Raw genomic sequence first — 13,305 nt, 5'->3', positions numbered from 1 at the left:
GCAGAACGGAATAAGGCCGCTGCCAGCAGCCTGGATGGACCGAGTGACTCCGGTACCAAGTGACGGAAGTCAGAGAAAGACAGCTATCATATAACCATGACGGGGGGCTCTGGGTGTTCACACAAACGAACTAATTTACATAACAGAGCCAGACTCTGAAACGGAGTAAAGAAACTTATGTGTGAAAGTTGCTCAGTCGTGTCCAACTCTTTGCGACCCCAAGGACTATACAGTCCATGGGATTCTCCAGGCCAGAATACTAGAGTGAGTGGCCTTTCCCTTCTCCAGGGGATCTTCCTGACCCAGGGATCAAACCCAGGTCTCCCAGCATTGCAGGTGGATTCTTTACCAGCTGAGCCACCAGGGAAGCCCAAGAATCCTGGAGTGGGTAGCCTATCCGTTCTCCAGGGGAATCTTCCCAACCCAGGAATCGAACCGGGGTCTCCAACATTGCAGGAGGATTCTTTACCAGCTGAGCTACCAGGGAAGCTCAAAGGAACTTATGACTACCAAAAAAAAAAAAATGTTATATGAAAGTGACAAATGAAGGGTTAGGAATGAACATGTACACACTCATATATACAGAATTGATGATCCAAAAGTCTGTGCTGAATTGCACAGGGAAGTCACTGAGCATGATGTAACTACCTCTGTGAGAAAAACAACCTAAAAAAGAATAAACCTCTATGTATAACTGAATCAAACTCTGGAATACCTGAAAAAAAAAAAAAAAAAACCACCAGGTGGAAACTCAACTCTGCTGCTGCTGCTAAGTCGCTTCAGTCGTGTCCAACTCTGTGTGACCCCATAGACAGCAGCCCACCAGGCTCCCCCATCCCTGGGATTGTCCCGGCAAGAACACTGGAGTGGGTTGCCATTTCCTTCTCCAATGCATGAAAGTGAAAAGTGAAAGTGAAGTCGCTCAGTCATGTCTGACTCTTAGCAACCCCATGGACTGCAGCCTACCAGGCTCCTCCATCCATGGGGTTTTCCAGGCAAGAGGACTGGAGTGGGGTTCTGAGTATTAGGGAAACGCAAATCAAACCTACAACAGGTAAATCATCTCGCACCGGTCAGAACTGCCATTATCAAAAACTCTGCAAACATTAAGTGTTGGAGACCTCGTGGAGAAAAAGGAGCCCTCTGCAGTTTTGGTGGGAATGTGTACTTGTCCAGGTATTATGGAAAACGGTATGGAATGTTCTTTAAAAACTAGAGAGCTATCGCACGATCCTGTGGTCCCGCCGCTGGGGCATACACCTGGAGAAAACCATAATTAGAAAAGACACGCACCCCCCAGGATTCATCACAACACTATTCCCAACAGCAAAGACATGGAAGCAACCTCAATGTCCATCAACAGAGGAATGGAGAAAGAAGATGTGGTGCATATATAGGGTGGGATATTACTCAGTTGTTACAAAATGAAATCGTGTATATTTGCATAACCAAATCCCTTCACTGTAGAGCGGAAATTAATGGAACATTGTAAATCAACACGACTGCTGTAACATTTCAAGCAACCTAGATGCCCATCGACAGACAAATGAATAAAGACTCTGTGGTACATATACACGATGGAATATTACTCCGCCACAAAAAGGAACGCCTTTGAGTCAGTTCTAATGAGGTGGAGGAACCTGGAGCCTGTTACACAGAGGGAAGCAAGTCAGAAAAACAAATATCGTATACTGAGACATACATATGGAATCTAGAAAGAGGGTACTCGTGAATGCATTTGCAGGGCATCAGTGGAGATGCAGACATACCAGACTTACAGACCCGGGGAGGTAGGGAGAAGGAGAAGGTGGGAGGTACGGAGAGACGTACATCACCATGTGTGACGCAGATAGCCCATGGGAATCTGCGGGATGACTCAGGGAGCTCAAACCGGGGCTCTGGGACAACCTAGAGGGGTGGGAGGTGGGAGGGAGGTGGGAGGGAGGTTCAAGAGGGAGGGGACGCAGGCCAACCGATGGCTGATGCATGCGGATGTGTGGCAGAAACCCACACAATTCTGCAAAGGGATTATCCTTCAATGAGAAATACACAAATGTAACTCTCAAGCAGGACGCTATGGGAGTGGGTGGGCGGCGTCACCTGTAGATGGCAGAGAAGAGCTCCTCGGACGGGATCCCGAAGGCTTTCAGATACTGGTTCCTCCCTTCCCTGAAAACGAGGAGGAGACCGTCACTCAGGCCCCGAGACGTCACTGCACTCCGTTCACGCGGCCTTGCACTCACAGACCTTCCCCTGGCATCACAGACGGCCTCCGCGGGAAACGAGTAACCCAAGACTACTCGGGAATCGCTTTCCACTTTGCAGTTCCGTTCAGTCCAGTCGCTCAGTCGTGTCCGACTCTTTGCGACCCCACGGACTGCAGCACGCCAGGCCTCCCTCTCCATCACCAACTCCCGGAGCTTGCTCAAACCCATGTCCATGGAGTCGGTGATGCCATCCAACCAGCTCATCCTCTGTCGCCCCCTTCTCCTCCCGCCTTCAGTCCTGCCCAGCATCACGGTCTTTGCCAGTGGGTCAGTTTTTCACATCAAATGGCCAAAGTGTTGGAGCTTCAGCATCAGTCCTTGCAGTGACTCTTCCCTGTATTTCTATTATTACTCCATCAGCTCCACCTCACACCATCAGGCATTAGATCCGGGAGTTTGGAGACCCGCGCGCTAAGAAACCTAGATCCGGGAGCTTGGAGACCCGCGCAATAAGAAACCTAACACGTTGCTTCCTGGCACGCCCGGAAGCCAGCCCGCAGGCGGCCCTGGGGACTCGCGGGCGCGGCTGACACGCACCTGACTGCCTCCGCCAGGTGGCGCCAGCAGACGTAAGCGGTCCTGCCCGCGTACAGCAGCATGTCCCGCTGGGACCTGGGGCTGCCTCTCACCAGGTAGGTGCTGGCGAGCTCCGTGTTTGCATACACAGCTGAAAACAAACAGAAGGGGCGGGGGAATAAAGTTAGACACCCAGGCATCGCCAAGATGCCAACAGTTATGCTGGCAACTTCCTGACTGCAGACGTGATTCTTGCCTGGGACGGTCGGCACCCCGACAGCTGGACCCTCGTCCCGAAGGACCGGCTGGCCTGTGGTGCAGGGGCTGCGTGTCCTGCCTGCCGCTTTCAGCCCTCGTAAATCCCACGGAAAGATCCGATGTAGCAAACGGAAAGGGCCAGCGAGCCCCAGTGTTGCTCAATCCCTCAGTCGCCTCCGACTCTTTGCGACCCCGTAGACGACACGTGATACATGTCCGTGGGGCTCCAATCCTTTGGCCTTACCTGCTGCAAAGAACTGACTCCTTGGAAAAGACCCTGATGCTGGGAAAGATTAAGGGTGGGAGGAGAAGGGGACGACAGAGGGTGAGATGGTTGGATGGCATCACGGACTCAATGGACATGAGTTGGAGCAAATTCTAGATGGAGGAGGACAGGGAAGCCTGGCGTGCTGCTGTCTATGGGGTCGCAAAGAGTGGGACACGACGGAGCGACTGGACTGCACTGAATGCGCTCACTGTTTCTGCCCAATCTGTACCTGCCGAATGCTTGCGGGGCTCCAAGGGGTCCCCAGGGCAACAGCGTTGCAGCCGGAGGTCCTGTAACCTGGTCTCTGAGCCGAGCGTCCCAGCGTCTCCGGCCCGGCAGGTTAGCCCACATCCTGACGTGCCTACCCGAGGGTCTGCAGGTACAGCAGGCTCCTCCCGCCCCCAAGAGCTTCCCCTTGAACGTCCGCCATCCTCCGCAGGTGTGTCCTGGCTGGACCGCAGCCCGCGCTGGGGGTGCCAGTGGGGGAAAGGGAGGGGGCTGCAAAGCTTACTCACAGGGTGTGACTGCTTGATTCCCAAGCCCACAGCCATCTGAGTACCGTCAACCCCCAAACAACGTCCTCCTGTTCAAGTTAACTCACTTTCTCTGTTTGCACCCCATAAATCCAACGGGGACGCAAGTCCTTGCTTCAAGGAGAAAGCCCATCACCCACCTCTACCACTGCCCTCCCACCCACCCCTATTCTGCCAGGCAGTGGTCCCTACACTTTGCAATTTCACAGATTCTCAAGATTCTAAAAAAAAAAAAAAAAAAATCTAAGTGACTGATATAGGGCTTACAATTTTTAATTTTGCAAAGAAGGGGCATTAAAAGTAAAAACTGGCAAGGACCATCTTCTGTAAGAGGAAGGCAGCTTCAATACCAAAACAAGAATATGATCTTAACACAAAGGGCAACCCTTGAAAAGAAGCAGTTGAGCATGATGGAAAAATTACTCCCGTGTAACTTTTCGGTCACATTTCTGTCTCGTTGCTTGGATATTTCATCAGGGTTTCAGTGCAAACACCAGCCTCTGGAAACTTCCTGATCCACAGTCAGCAAATGACAACCCGAATTTGGTACCCGGTTTTGGCCATCTGTTTTTGCCAATAAAGCTTTATTGGAACCTTGTTCCGTCAACCTGTTCTGCTGAAGAGCTTTATTGTAACTCTGTTTCACCGCCTGTCTGTTCTATAAAGCTTTACTGGAACCCTGTTCCACCACCTGTGTTGACAATAAAGCTTTATTGTCACCCTGTTCCACCACCTGTGTTGACAATAAAGCTTTATTGGAACCTTGTTCCAGCATCTGTTTGGTCAATAAAGCTTTATTGGAACCTTGTTCCACCACCTGTCTGGCTAATAAAGCTTTATTGGTACCATGTTCTACCCCCTGCCTGGCCCATAAAGCTTTACTGGAACCCTGTTCCACCACCTGTTTGATCAATAAAGCTTTATTGGAACCCTGTTCCAACACCTGTTTAGTCAATAAACCTTTATTGGATCTTTGTTCCACCACCTGTCTGGCCAATAAAGTTTTATTAGGATCAGCCCCGCCCATCTGTCTGTCTCCAGCAGCTCTGATGCTCCAAAGGCAGAGATGAGTGTCATCTGCAGAGACCTCGTGGCCGGCCTTCCAGGCTGAGAAGACTTACTCTGTGGCTCTTTCCAGAAAAATAAAACAGAAAACTGTGCTGAAAGTGCACCTTTAAAACGCCTTCTTCCAAACAGCCAGGGTGCTTACCTTTTCCTCCCCTCACGTCGGCTTGCAGCAGCTTCAGGGACACACAGGTGTTCAGTAGCAGCTCTGTCCCCTGGGGGCTGGAGCCCAGATGTGAAGACACTGCTGCTGAGTCCAGGGGCTCCAGGGCCTCTGCCAGGAGCTCAAACACCCCCAGCTCACAGGCAGCAAAGAGAACCTCGGGGCAATGAAGACAGAGTCAGCTTTAGTTCTCCGAAGACTCACACTCTTCAGGAGGGTGAGTCAGACAGAGAAGGGAAAATATCATCCGACATCCCCTTACATGTGGGATCTGTAAAGAAATGACACAACCCAACTTACAGAATAGAAAGACTCACAGACTTAGAAAATGAACTTATGGTTGGCGGCAGAAAGGATGGTCAGGGAGTCTGGGATGGACATGGACACACTGCTGTATTTAACATGGAGAACCAGCAAGGACCTGCTGGACAGCACAGGGAGTTCTGCTCAGTGTCGTGTGGCAGCCTGGGTGGGAGGGGAGCTGGGGGAGAATGGACGCATGGGTGTGTATAGTTGAGTCCCTTTGCTGTCCACCTGAAACCATCACAGCATTGTTCATTGACTATGCTATGCTAAGTCACTTCAGTCATGTCTGACTCTGTGTGACCCCATAGACGGTAGCCTACCAGGCTCCCCTGTCCCTGGGATTCTCCAGGCAAGAACACTGGAGTGGGGTGCCATTGCCTTCTCCGGTTCATTGGCTATACCCCAGTATAAAATTAAATGTTTACATTAAAATGGCCATATCCATTCCTGTTCTGTTAAGACGGTATTAACTCTTATTCTGTAAAGATTGTATCTACTCTTCTTAAGGTTTTATTAGTTGTTATCCTTAATAGGTCGCTCCAAGTCCTACTATATTAAGATTGTATTAAGCTTTATCCTCTTAAGATGGTATCAGCTCTTGCAGTGAGCTCAATATTAACTCTAATTATATTAAGTTGTAATGACTCTTGTTCTATTGAGATGTCATGAACAGTCCATTAAGAGTGCATTCAGATTTTTTTCTATTAGGATTTTATTGACTCTCCTTGTACGAAGGTCGTATTCAGCCGTATTCTATTAACGCGGAATCAGTTCTCACCCTGTTAAAGTTGTGTTGATTCTTGTTCAGTGAAGTTGGCATGATCTCTTACCCTGCTATGATTATACCAGCGCCTATATTCAGGTTTTATTCACTCCCTATTCCTGGGTTTCAGCAGACAAGCGCATCTGGGGTTTCCCTGGTGGCTCAGACAGGAAAGAGTCTGCCTGACAATGCCGGAGACCCGAGTTTGATCCCTGGGTCGGGAAGATCCCCTGGAGGAGAAAATGGCAACTCACTCCAGCATTCTTGCCTGGAGAATCCCATGGGCAGAGGAGCCTGGCGGGCTGCAGTCCATGGGGTTGCAGAGTCGGACACGACTAAGTGACTGACACTTACCCTGCAGTGATTGTATAAGCGCTGTGCTCGGGTCTCGTTCACTCTCTATGTAAAAACATTTCATGAACTCCTATTCCAAGTGGTCGTAGTACATTTTCTTGCCTTAACGTTGGGTGCAGTCTTATTCTATTGAGATATTATAAACGCTCACTCCATCGAGGTTGCACTCAGGTTTTTTTCCATTCATATTTCATTAACTCTCCTCGTACGCAGGTTGTCTTCAGTCACATTCTATTAAGATGGTTTCAGCTCTTGTTCTGTTAACGGGGTATTGACTCTCATTCTGTAAGGCTGGAGGACGTTATATTCTCTGAAAGTTGGGTGCGCTCTCGTTCTATCGAGGTTTTATCAATTTCCTCCTGAGGTTGCATTAAGTTTTATCCAATTAATATAGCGTTCGCTTTTCTACTGAGGTTGTATTAACTCTAATTATAGTAAAGTTGCAATCCCTCTTAGAGTCTGAGATGTTTTGAACCCATCCTACTAAGGTCGTATTCATATTTTATTCTATTGAGTTTTTAAATTATTTTTACTTATATTTCTTAGTCTCCACCAGGTCTTAGTCGTGGCACGTGGGGTCTAGCTCCCTGACCGGGGGTCGAACCCGGGGCCCCTGCGTTGGGAACTCAAGAGTCTTAGTCACTGAGCCCTCAGGGACGTCCTTCTACTGAGTTTTACTCAGTCTCCCATTCCACTCAGGTTGTATTTACATTTATTCTCTTAACACTGGATTCACTCTCGTTCTATTGAAATATTTAAAGTTAATTTTACAGCAGTAGCTTTACAATGTTGTATTAGTCTCTGCTGGGCAGCAAAGGGAATCAGCCATCGTTTATACATATATCCCCTCTTATTTTGGATTTCCTTCCCATGTAGGTCAGCACAGTGGAGAAGGCGATGGCACCCCACTCCAGTGTTCTTGCCTGGAGAATCCCAGGGACGGGGGAGCCTGATGGGCTGCCGTCTGTGGGGTCGCACAGAGTCGGACACGACTGAAGCGACTTAGCAGCAGCAGGTCAGCACAGAACTCTGAGTAGAGTTCCCTGAGCTGTACAGCAGGTTCTCATCCGTCCTGTTTTATACACACGATCAACAGTGTGTGTATATGTCTCAATCCCAGCCTCCCAACCCACCCACGATTTTATTAAGTCTGTTGTTCTGCTGAGGTCCTATTCAGTTTTATCCTCAACGCCGGATTCACCTTTTTTCTATTGAGATGTTATTTCTTAATACTCGGTTTATATTAAGTTTTATTCTAATAAGATTGTATGCACTCCTGTTTCACTAACACAGTGAAAAAAGGGTTAGTCAGTCATGTCTGACTCATTTTTGACCCCATGGGCTGTAGCCCCCCAGGCCTCTCTGCCCACAGGATTCTCCAGGCAAGAATCCTGGAGCGGGTTGCCATTTCCTCCTCCGGGGGGTCTTCCCGACCCAGGTGTGGAACCTGGACCTCCTGCGTTGCAGGCAGATTCTTTACCAAATGAGCTACCAGGGAAGCCCCTACAACTGTCGTTCTGAGACGCCACTCCGTGAGGGCCAACACATCCCTAGAAGGGCCCCAGGCCCCGATGGCCAAGCTTCTGCCCGTGGACTCGCCCAGAGTCCCAGCGCACCCTCGCGCCCCCCGGAGGAGACCGCGTCCTCGCTCAGCACTGAGTGCCTGTTGTCCTTCTCACCTCCCGGCAACAGAACCTCAGCCGGTGGAGCCTCTTCCTACCTGGGAGACCATGAAGCCGTTGGCGTATTCCTTCAGGAGACTGTAGCCCTCACCCTCCTGGGAGCACATCTTCCTTCTGGGCCGGTCTGGCTTGGAGGGACCCCGGCTATCTTAGCTTTGGGCTTCACCAGTCTATGAGCAACCTGGGCAGATGGCCAGCATGTCACTACTGACCCTGTAAGCTGGACGCCGGGGAGCGAGCCCAAGACGGATTGTTCTAGGAGATTCCATTAACCTGGTGAAGGGGATGAGAGAGCTTACGAGGGACCCCTGGGGCTTCTGTTCACACCTTCTGTCTCTGATGAGCACACAGCCCGAAAATCGCCTGTCACCCCAGCCCCCTCCCATCCTTGTACCATCAGCGGTGCAACTGGTCCCAAACCCACATGCCCACTAATCACTAGGGATGATGACTCACTGCATGGACTGAACAGTCTCTGGGCCCTTCATTTCGGCGGGTGGCGGGGGTGGGGGAGGGTGGGTCTTGGGTGCAGCCATAACAAATGACCACAGAATGTGGGATTAAAACCACAGACATCTGTGCTCCCCCAGTTCTGGGGACCAGATGTGTGAGCTCAAGGGGTCCCAGGGCTGAGCTCCATCCAGAGGCTCCAGGGAAGAGTCCTTCCTGCCTAGTCCAGCTTCTGGGAGCTCCAGGCGTCCATCCCTGGGCTGGAGGCCGCCTCCCTCCAGTCTCTGCCTCCATCTCCCCATGGCTTCTCCTCTGTGTCCCTGTCTCTCCTCTTCTGTGTCTTATAAAGACCCTGTCCTTGGGTTTAGGGCCACCCCCATTCAGGAAGGACCTCATCTCAGATCTTTGACTCCATCAGGTATGCAGAGAACCTTTGTCCAAACAAGGCCAGGTTCTCAGGTTCTGGGGGTGAGGACGTGGACAGCTGTTTGGGGACCCGTGATTCAGCCTCATACACAGGGGTGGTCAGTGCATCCGCGTTTATCACGGTGATCGGCAGTGGCATTTCAATCGCCAGGAACCGTGGTGAGCCATGCTGTTGTGGGAGGAAGCCCAGAACCTGCCCTAAGCTGCTGTCCTGCCTTGAGCCACTACAGCCCCACTGGGGATACGCTCTTTCTTTCCCAGCCATCTCTGACGCTCAGCTTCATGGAGCCCAGATGGGTGCTTCAGCTTCCACCCCCCACCCCCCACCACACAGCCTCCCCTGAACCCCGGCAAGCACACCTCCGTGTCCGCTGACCACGCTGTACCTCATGCCCTGTTTCTGGGCACACGCTGCTGGAGAAGGGGCTGGGGGAAAGCTCCAACTATGAACCAATGCTGTGCCTCAGAGAGGTCCTCTGTGCTTCGTGGCTGGGCAAGCGAGGGTTCCCATAAAGCTTTATTGATGAGAAAAAAGGTGGTGGAACAGATACCAATAAAGCTTTATTGACCAGAGAGGTGTTAGAACAAGGTGCCAATAAAGCTTTATTGACAAAAAGGTGGTGGAACAGATACCAATAAAGCAATACTGACCACACAGGTGATGGAACAAGGTTCCAATAAAGCCTTGTTAACCGGACAGGTGGTAGGTAGACAGGGTTTCGATAAAGGTTTATTGGCAGAAAGCCTAACGGGGAAGGCCATGGGGGGATCCTCAGGAGGGACCCCCAGGGGGACAGAACGACTGGCCACTGAGTGCATTTGCTTGATTAAACCGCCGGCAGCCCTTTCTCAGCCAGCTCCCCTGAGGCTGCGGAATCAATCCCGGATCTTCACTTAAGGCGATTAGTTTAGTGATGAGATGGAGGGTTAAAGAGGATCAGCACGACCTGAGACTGAACCCTGAAATTCAAGGTCGGAGCTTGGATTCACTCTTCCAGGAGCAGAAAGTGTTAACCAGGGTTTCCTGGCCTCCTTAATCAATGGAAACTAATCAGGGATGACAGAGGATGAGATGCTTGGATGGCATCCCTGACAAGATGGACATGAGTTTGAGCAAGCTCTGGGAGTTGGTGATGGACAGGGGGGCCTGGCGTGCTGCAGTCCATGGGGTTGCAAAGAGTCGGACATGACTGAGCGACTGAACTGACTGAACAGATCAGAGGCCAGACAAGAAATTCTGCAAAGATCTGACTCATTGGAAAAGACCCTGATGCTGGGAAAGACTGAAGGCGGGAGGAGAAGGGGGCGACACAGGATGAGATGGTTGGATGGCATCACCGACTCGACGGACATGAGTTTGAGCAAGCTCCGGGAGTTGGTGATGGACAAGGAGGCCTGGTGCGCTGCAATTCATGGGGTCGCAAAGAGTCCGACACGACTGAGTGACTGAACTGCAACTAAGGAAGGATGGGGACTGGATCCATGGACTCAGAGCCTCTGACTATTTGACCATCAGCACATCTTATTCTCCAGATGGACGGTCACCCTCCTGTCGGCCACAGTCTCCGATCTCAGGACCCATGATGGGACTTGAAGGAACAGGATGTTTATCTGCCCGAATTCTCAATCTTGACGGCAAGGGCAAGTTGCCTGGGGGAGGGGCCGTTCAGAGACCTGCCCCTGGGCCAGCTTCAGTTTCAGTTCAGTTGCTCAGTCGTGTCTGACTCTTTGAGACCCCATGAACCGCAGCACGCCAGGCCTCCCTGTCCATCACCAACTCCGGGAGTTCACTCAAACTCATGTCTATTGAGTCAGGGATGCTATCCAACCATCTCATCCTCTGTCGTCCCCTTCTCCTCCTGCCCTCAGTTCTTTCCCAGCATCAGGGTCTTTTCCAATGAGTCACCTCTTCACATCAGGTGGCCAAAGTATTGGATTTTCAGCTTCAACATCAGTCCTTCCAATGAACACCCAGGACTGATCTCCTTTAGAATGGACTGGTTGGATCTCCTTGCAGTCCAAGGGACTCTCAAGAGTCTTCTCCAACACCACAGTTCAAAAGCACCAATTCTTTTGCGCTCAGCTTTCTTTATAGTCCAACTCTCATATCCATACATGACCACTGGAAAAACCATAGCCTTAACTAGACAGACCTTTGTTGACAAAGTAATGTCTCTGTTTTTTAATATGCTGTCTAGGTTGGTCATAACTTTCCTTCCAAGGAGCAAGCATCTTTTAATTTCATGGCTGCAATCACCATCTGCAGTGATTTTGGAGCCCAGAAAAATAAAGTCTGACACTGTTTCCACTGTTTCCCCATCTATTTCCCATGAAGTGATGGGACCAGATGCCATGGTCTTAGTTTTCTCAATGCTGAGCTTTAAGCCAACTTTTTCACTCTCCTTTTTCACTTTCATAAAGAGGCTCTTTAGTTCTTCACTTTCTGCCATAAGGGTGGTGTCATCTGCATATCTGAGGTTATTGATATTTCTCCTGGCAATCTTGATTCCAGCTTGTGCTTCTTCCAGCCCAGCGTTTCTCATGATGTACTCTGCATGTAAGTTAAATAAACAGGGTGATAATATACAGCCTTGACGGACTCCTTTTCCTATTTGGAACCAGTCTGTTGTTCCATGTCCAGTTCTAATTGTTGCTTCCTGACCTACATACAGGTTTCTCAAGAGGCAGGTCAGGTGGTCTGGTATTCCCATGTCTTTCAGAATTTTCCACAATTTATTGTGATCCACACAGTCAAAGGCTTTGGCATAGTCAATAAAGTAGAAATAGATGTTTTTCTGGAACTCTCTTGCTTTTTCAATGATCCAGCGGATGTTGGCAATTTGATCTCTGGTTCCTCTGCCTTTTCTAAAACCACCTTGAACGTCTGGAATTTCACGGTTCACATATTGCAGAAGCCTGGCTTGGAGAATTTTGAGCATTACTTTACTAGCGTGTGAGATGAGTGCAATTGTGCGGTAGTTTGAGCATTCTTTGGCATTGCCTTTCTTTGGGATTGGAATGAAAACTGACCTTTTCCAGTCCTGTGGCCACTGCAAGTTTTCCAAATTTGCTGACATATTGAGTGCAGCACTTTCACAGCATCATCTTTCAGGATTTGAAACAGCTCAACTGGAATTCCATCACCTCCACTAGCTTTGTTCATAGTGATGCTTCCTAAGGCCCACCTGACTTCACATTCCAGGATGTCTGGTTCTAGGTCAGTGATCACTTATCTGGGTCGTGAAGATCTTTTTTGTACAGTTCTTCTGTGTATTCCTGCCACCTCTTCTTAATATCTTCTGCTTCTGTTAGGTCCATACCATTTCTGTCCTTTATCGAGCCCATCTTTGCATGAAATGTTCCCTTGGTATCTCTGATTTTCTTGGAGAGATCTCTAGTCTTTCCCACTCTGTGGTTTCCCTCTATTTCTTTGCATTGATTGCTGAGGAAGGTTTTCTGATCTCTCCTTGCTATTCTTTGGAACTCTGCATTCAAATGGGCCAGCTTGGATCCCCTGAATCAGGAAATCAGGTTTTTGGCTTTTAAAACACTCCAGGTCCGATGTGTAAAATCAAAGATTCAACACGAGCTAGTCATTGGGTGGTTCGGTCAATAAAGAGTCCACTTGTCAGTGCTGGAGACCCAAGTTCGATCCGTAGGTCGGGAAGATCCCCCTGGAGGAGGGCATGGCAACCCACTCCAGTAATCTTGCCTGGAGAATCCCACGGACAGAGGACTCAGGCAGCTGACAGTCCATGGGGTCACAAAGAGTGAGACATGACTTAGTGACTAAACCACCAGTCATTACATGAGAAATGGTTGCATCAACTCCAAAATGCAGATTAAAAAAAAAAAAAAAGAACTTTTAAGACACTTGACTGGCAGTGTAGTTTCCACTACAGAAGACACAGGTTCAATCCCTGATCGGGGAACTAAGACCCCATGTACTGTGGGTGGCAAAAACATAGAAAAAAAAAGAAAACAAAAACATCTAACATCTCTGAAACTGGGATGTTGCTCTGGGTTGAAGACTGTTCCCCTAAAATTCCTGGAACCTTGGGTCTCTGCAGGTGTGATAAAGGCAAGGTCTGAGATGAGGTCCTCCTGGCTGGGGGTGGCCCTAAACCCCATGACAGGATCCTTATAGGACACAGAAGAGGAGAGACACGGACACAGAGGAGAAGCCACGTGGAGACGCAGGCAGACGGGAGGGAGGCGGCCACCAGCCCAGGGATGGACGCCTGGAGCCCCCAG

General features: G+C 49.8%; 1 protein-coding gene across 3 annotated transcripts in view; it reads right to left on the bottom strand.

The window, feature by feature from the left end:
* Positions 1 to 8,581, bottom strand: part of ASMT (acetylserotonin O-methyltransferase) — a 42,959-nt gene extending 34,378 nt beyond the window's left edge. Inside the window, exons 1-4 of one of the 3 annotated variants that reach the window (XM_027534491.1) lie at positions 8,214 to 8,581; positions 5,053 to 5,227; positions 2,805 to 2,934; positions 2,101 to 2,169 (exon numbers count right to left, since the gene is read on the bottom strand). In XM_027534491.1, coding sequence (XP_027390292.1) covers positions 2,101 to 2,169; positions 2,805 to 2,934; positions 5,053 to 5,227; positions 8,214 to 8,282 — 443 coding nt within the window. In that variant the 5' untranslated portion in view covers positions 8,283 to 8,581. Of the gene's footprint in view, positions 1 to 2,100; positions 2,170 to 2,247; positions 2,738 to 2,804; positions 2,935 to 5,052; positions 5,228 to 8,213 lie in introns of those variants that run through there. The other 2 variants (XM_027534489.1, XM_027534492.1) reach the window with 2 other exon arrangements.
* Positions 8,582 to 13,305: the final 4,724 nt, after the last annotated feature.

Source organism: Bos indicus x Bos taurus, chromosome X (assembly GCF_003369695.1).
Source record: "Bos indicus x Bos taurus breed Angus x Brahman F1 hybrid chromosome X, Bos_hybrid_MaternalHap_v2.0, whole genome shotgun sequence".
Classification (NCBI taxonomy): domain Eukaryota; kingdom Metazoa; phylum Chordata; class Mammalia; order Artiodactyla; family Bovidae; genus Bos; species Bos indicus x Bos taurus.
The sequence above is the reverse complement of the archived record's forward strand: the minus strand, read 5'-3'. Positions and strand labels throughout refer to the sequence as shown.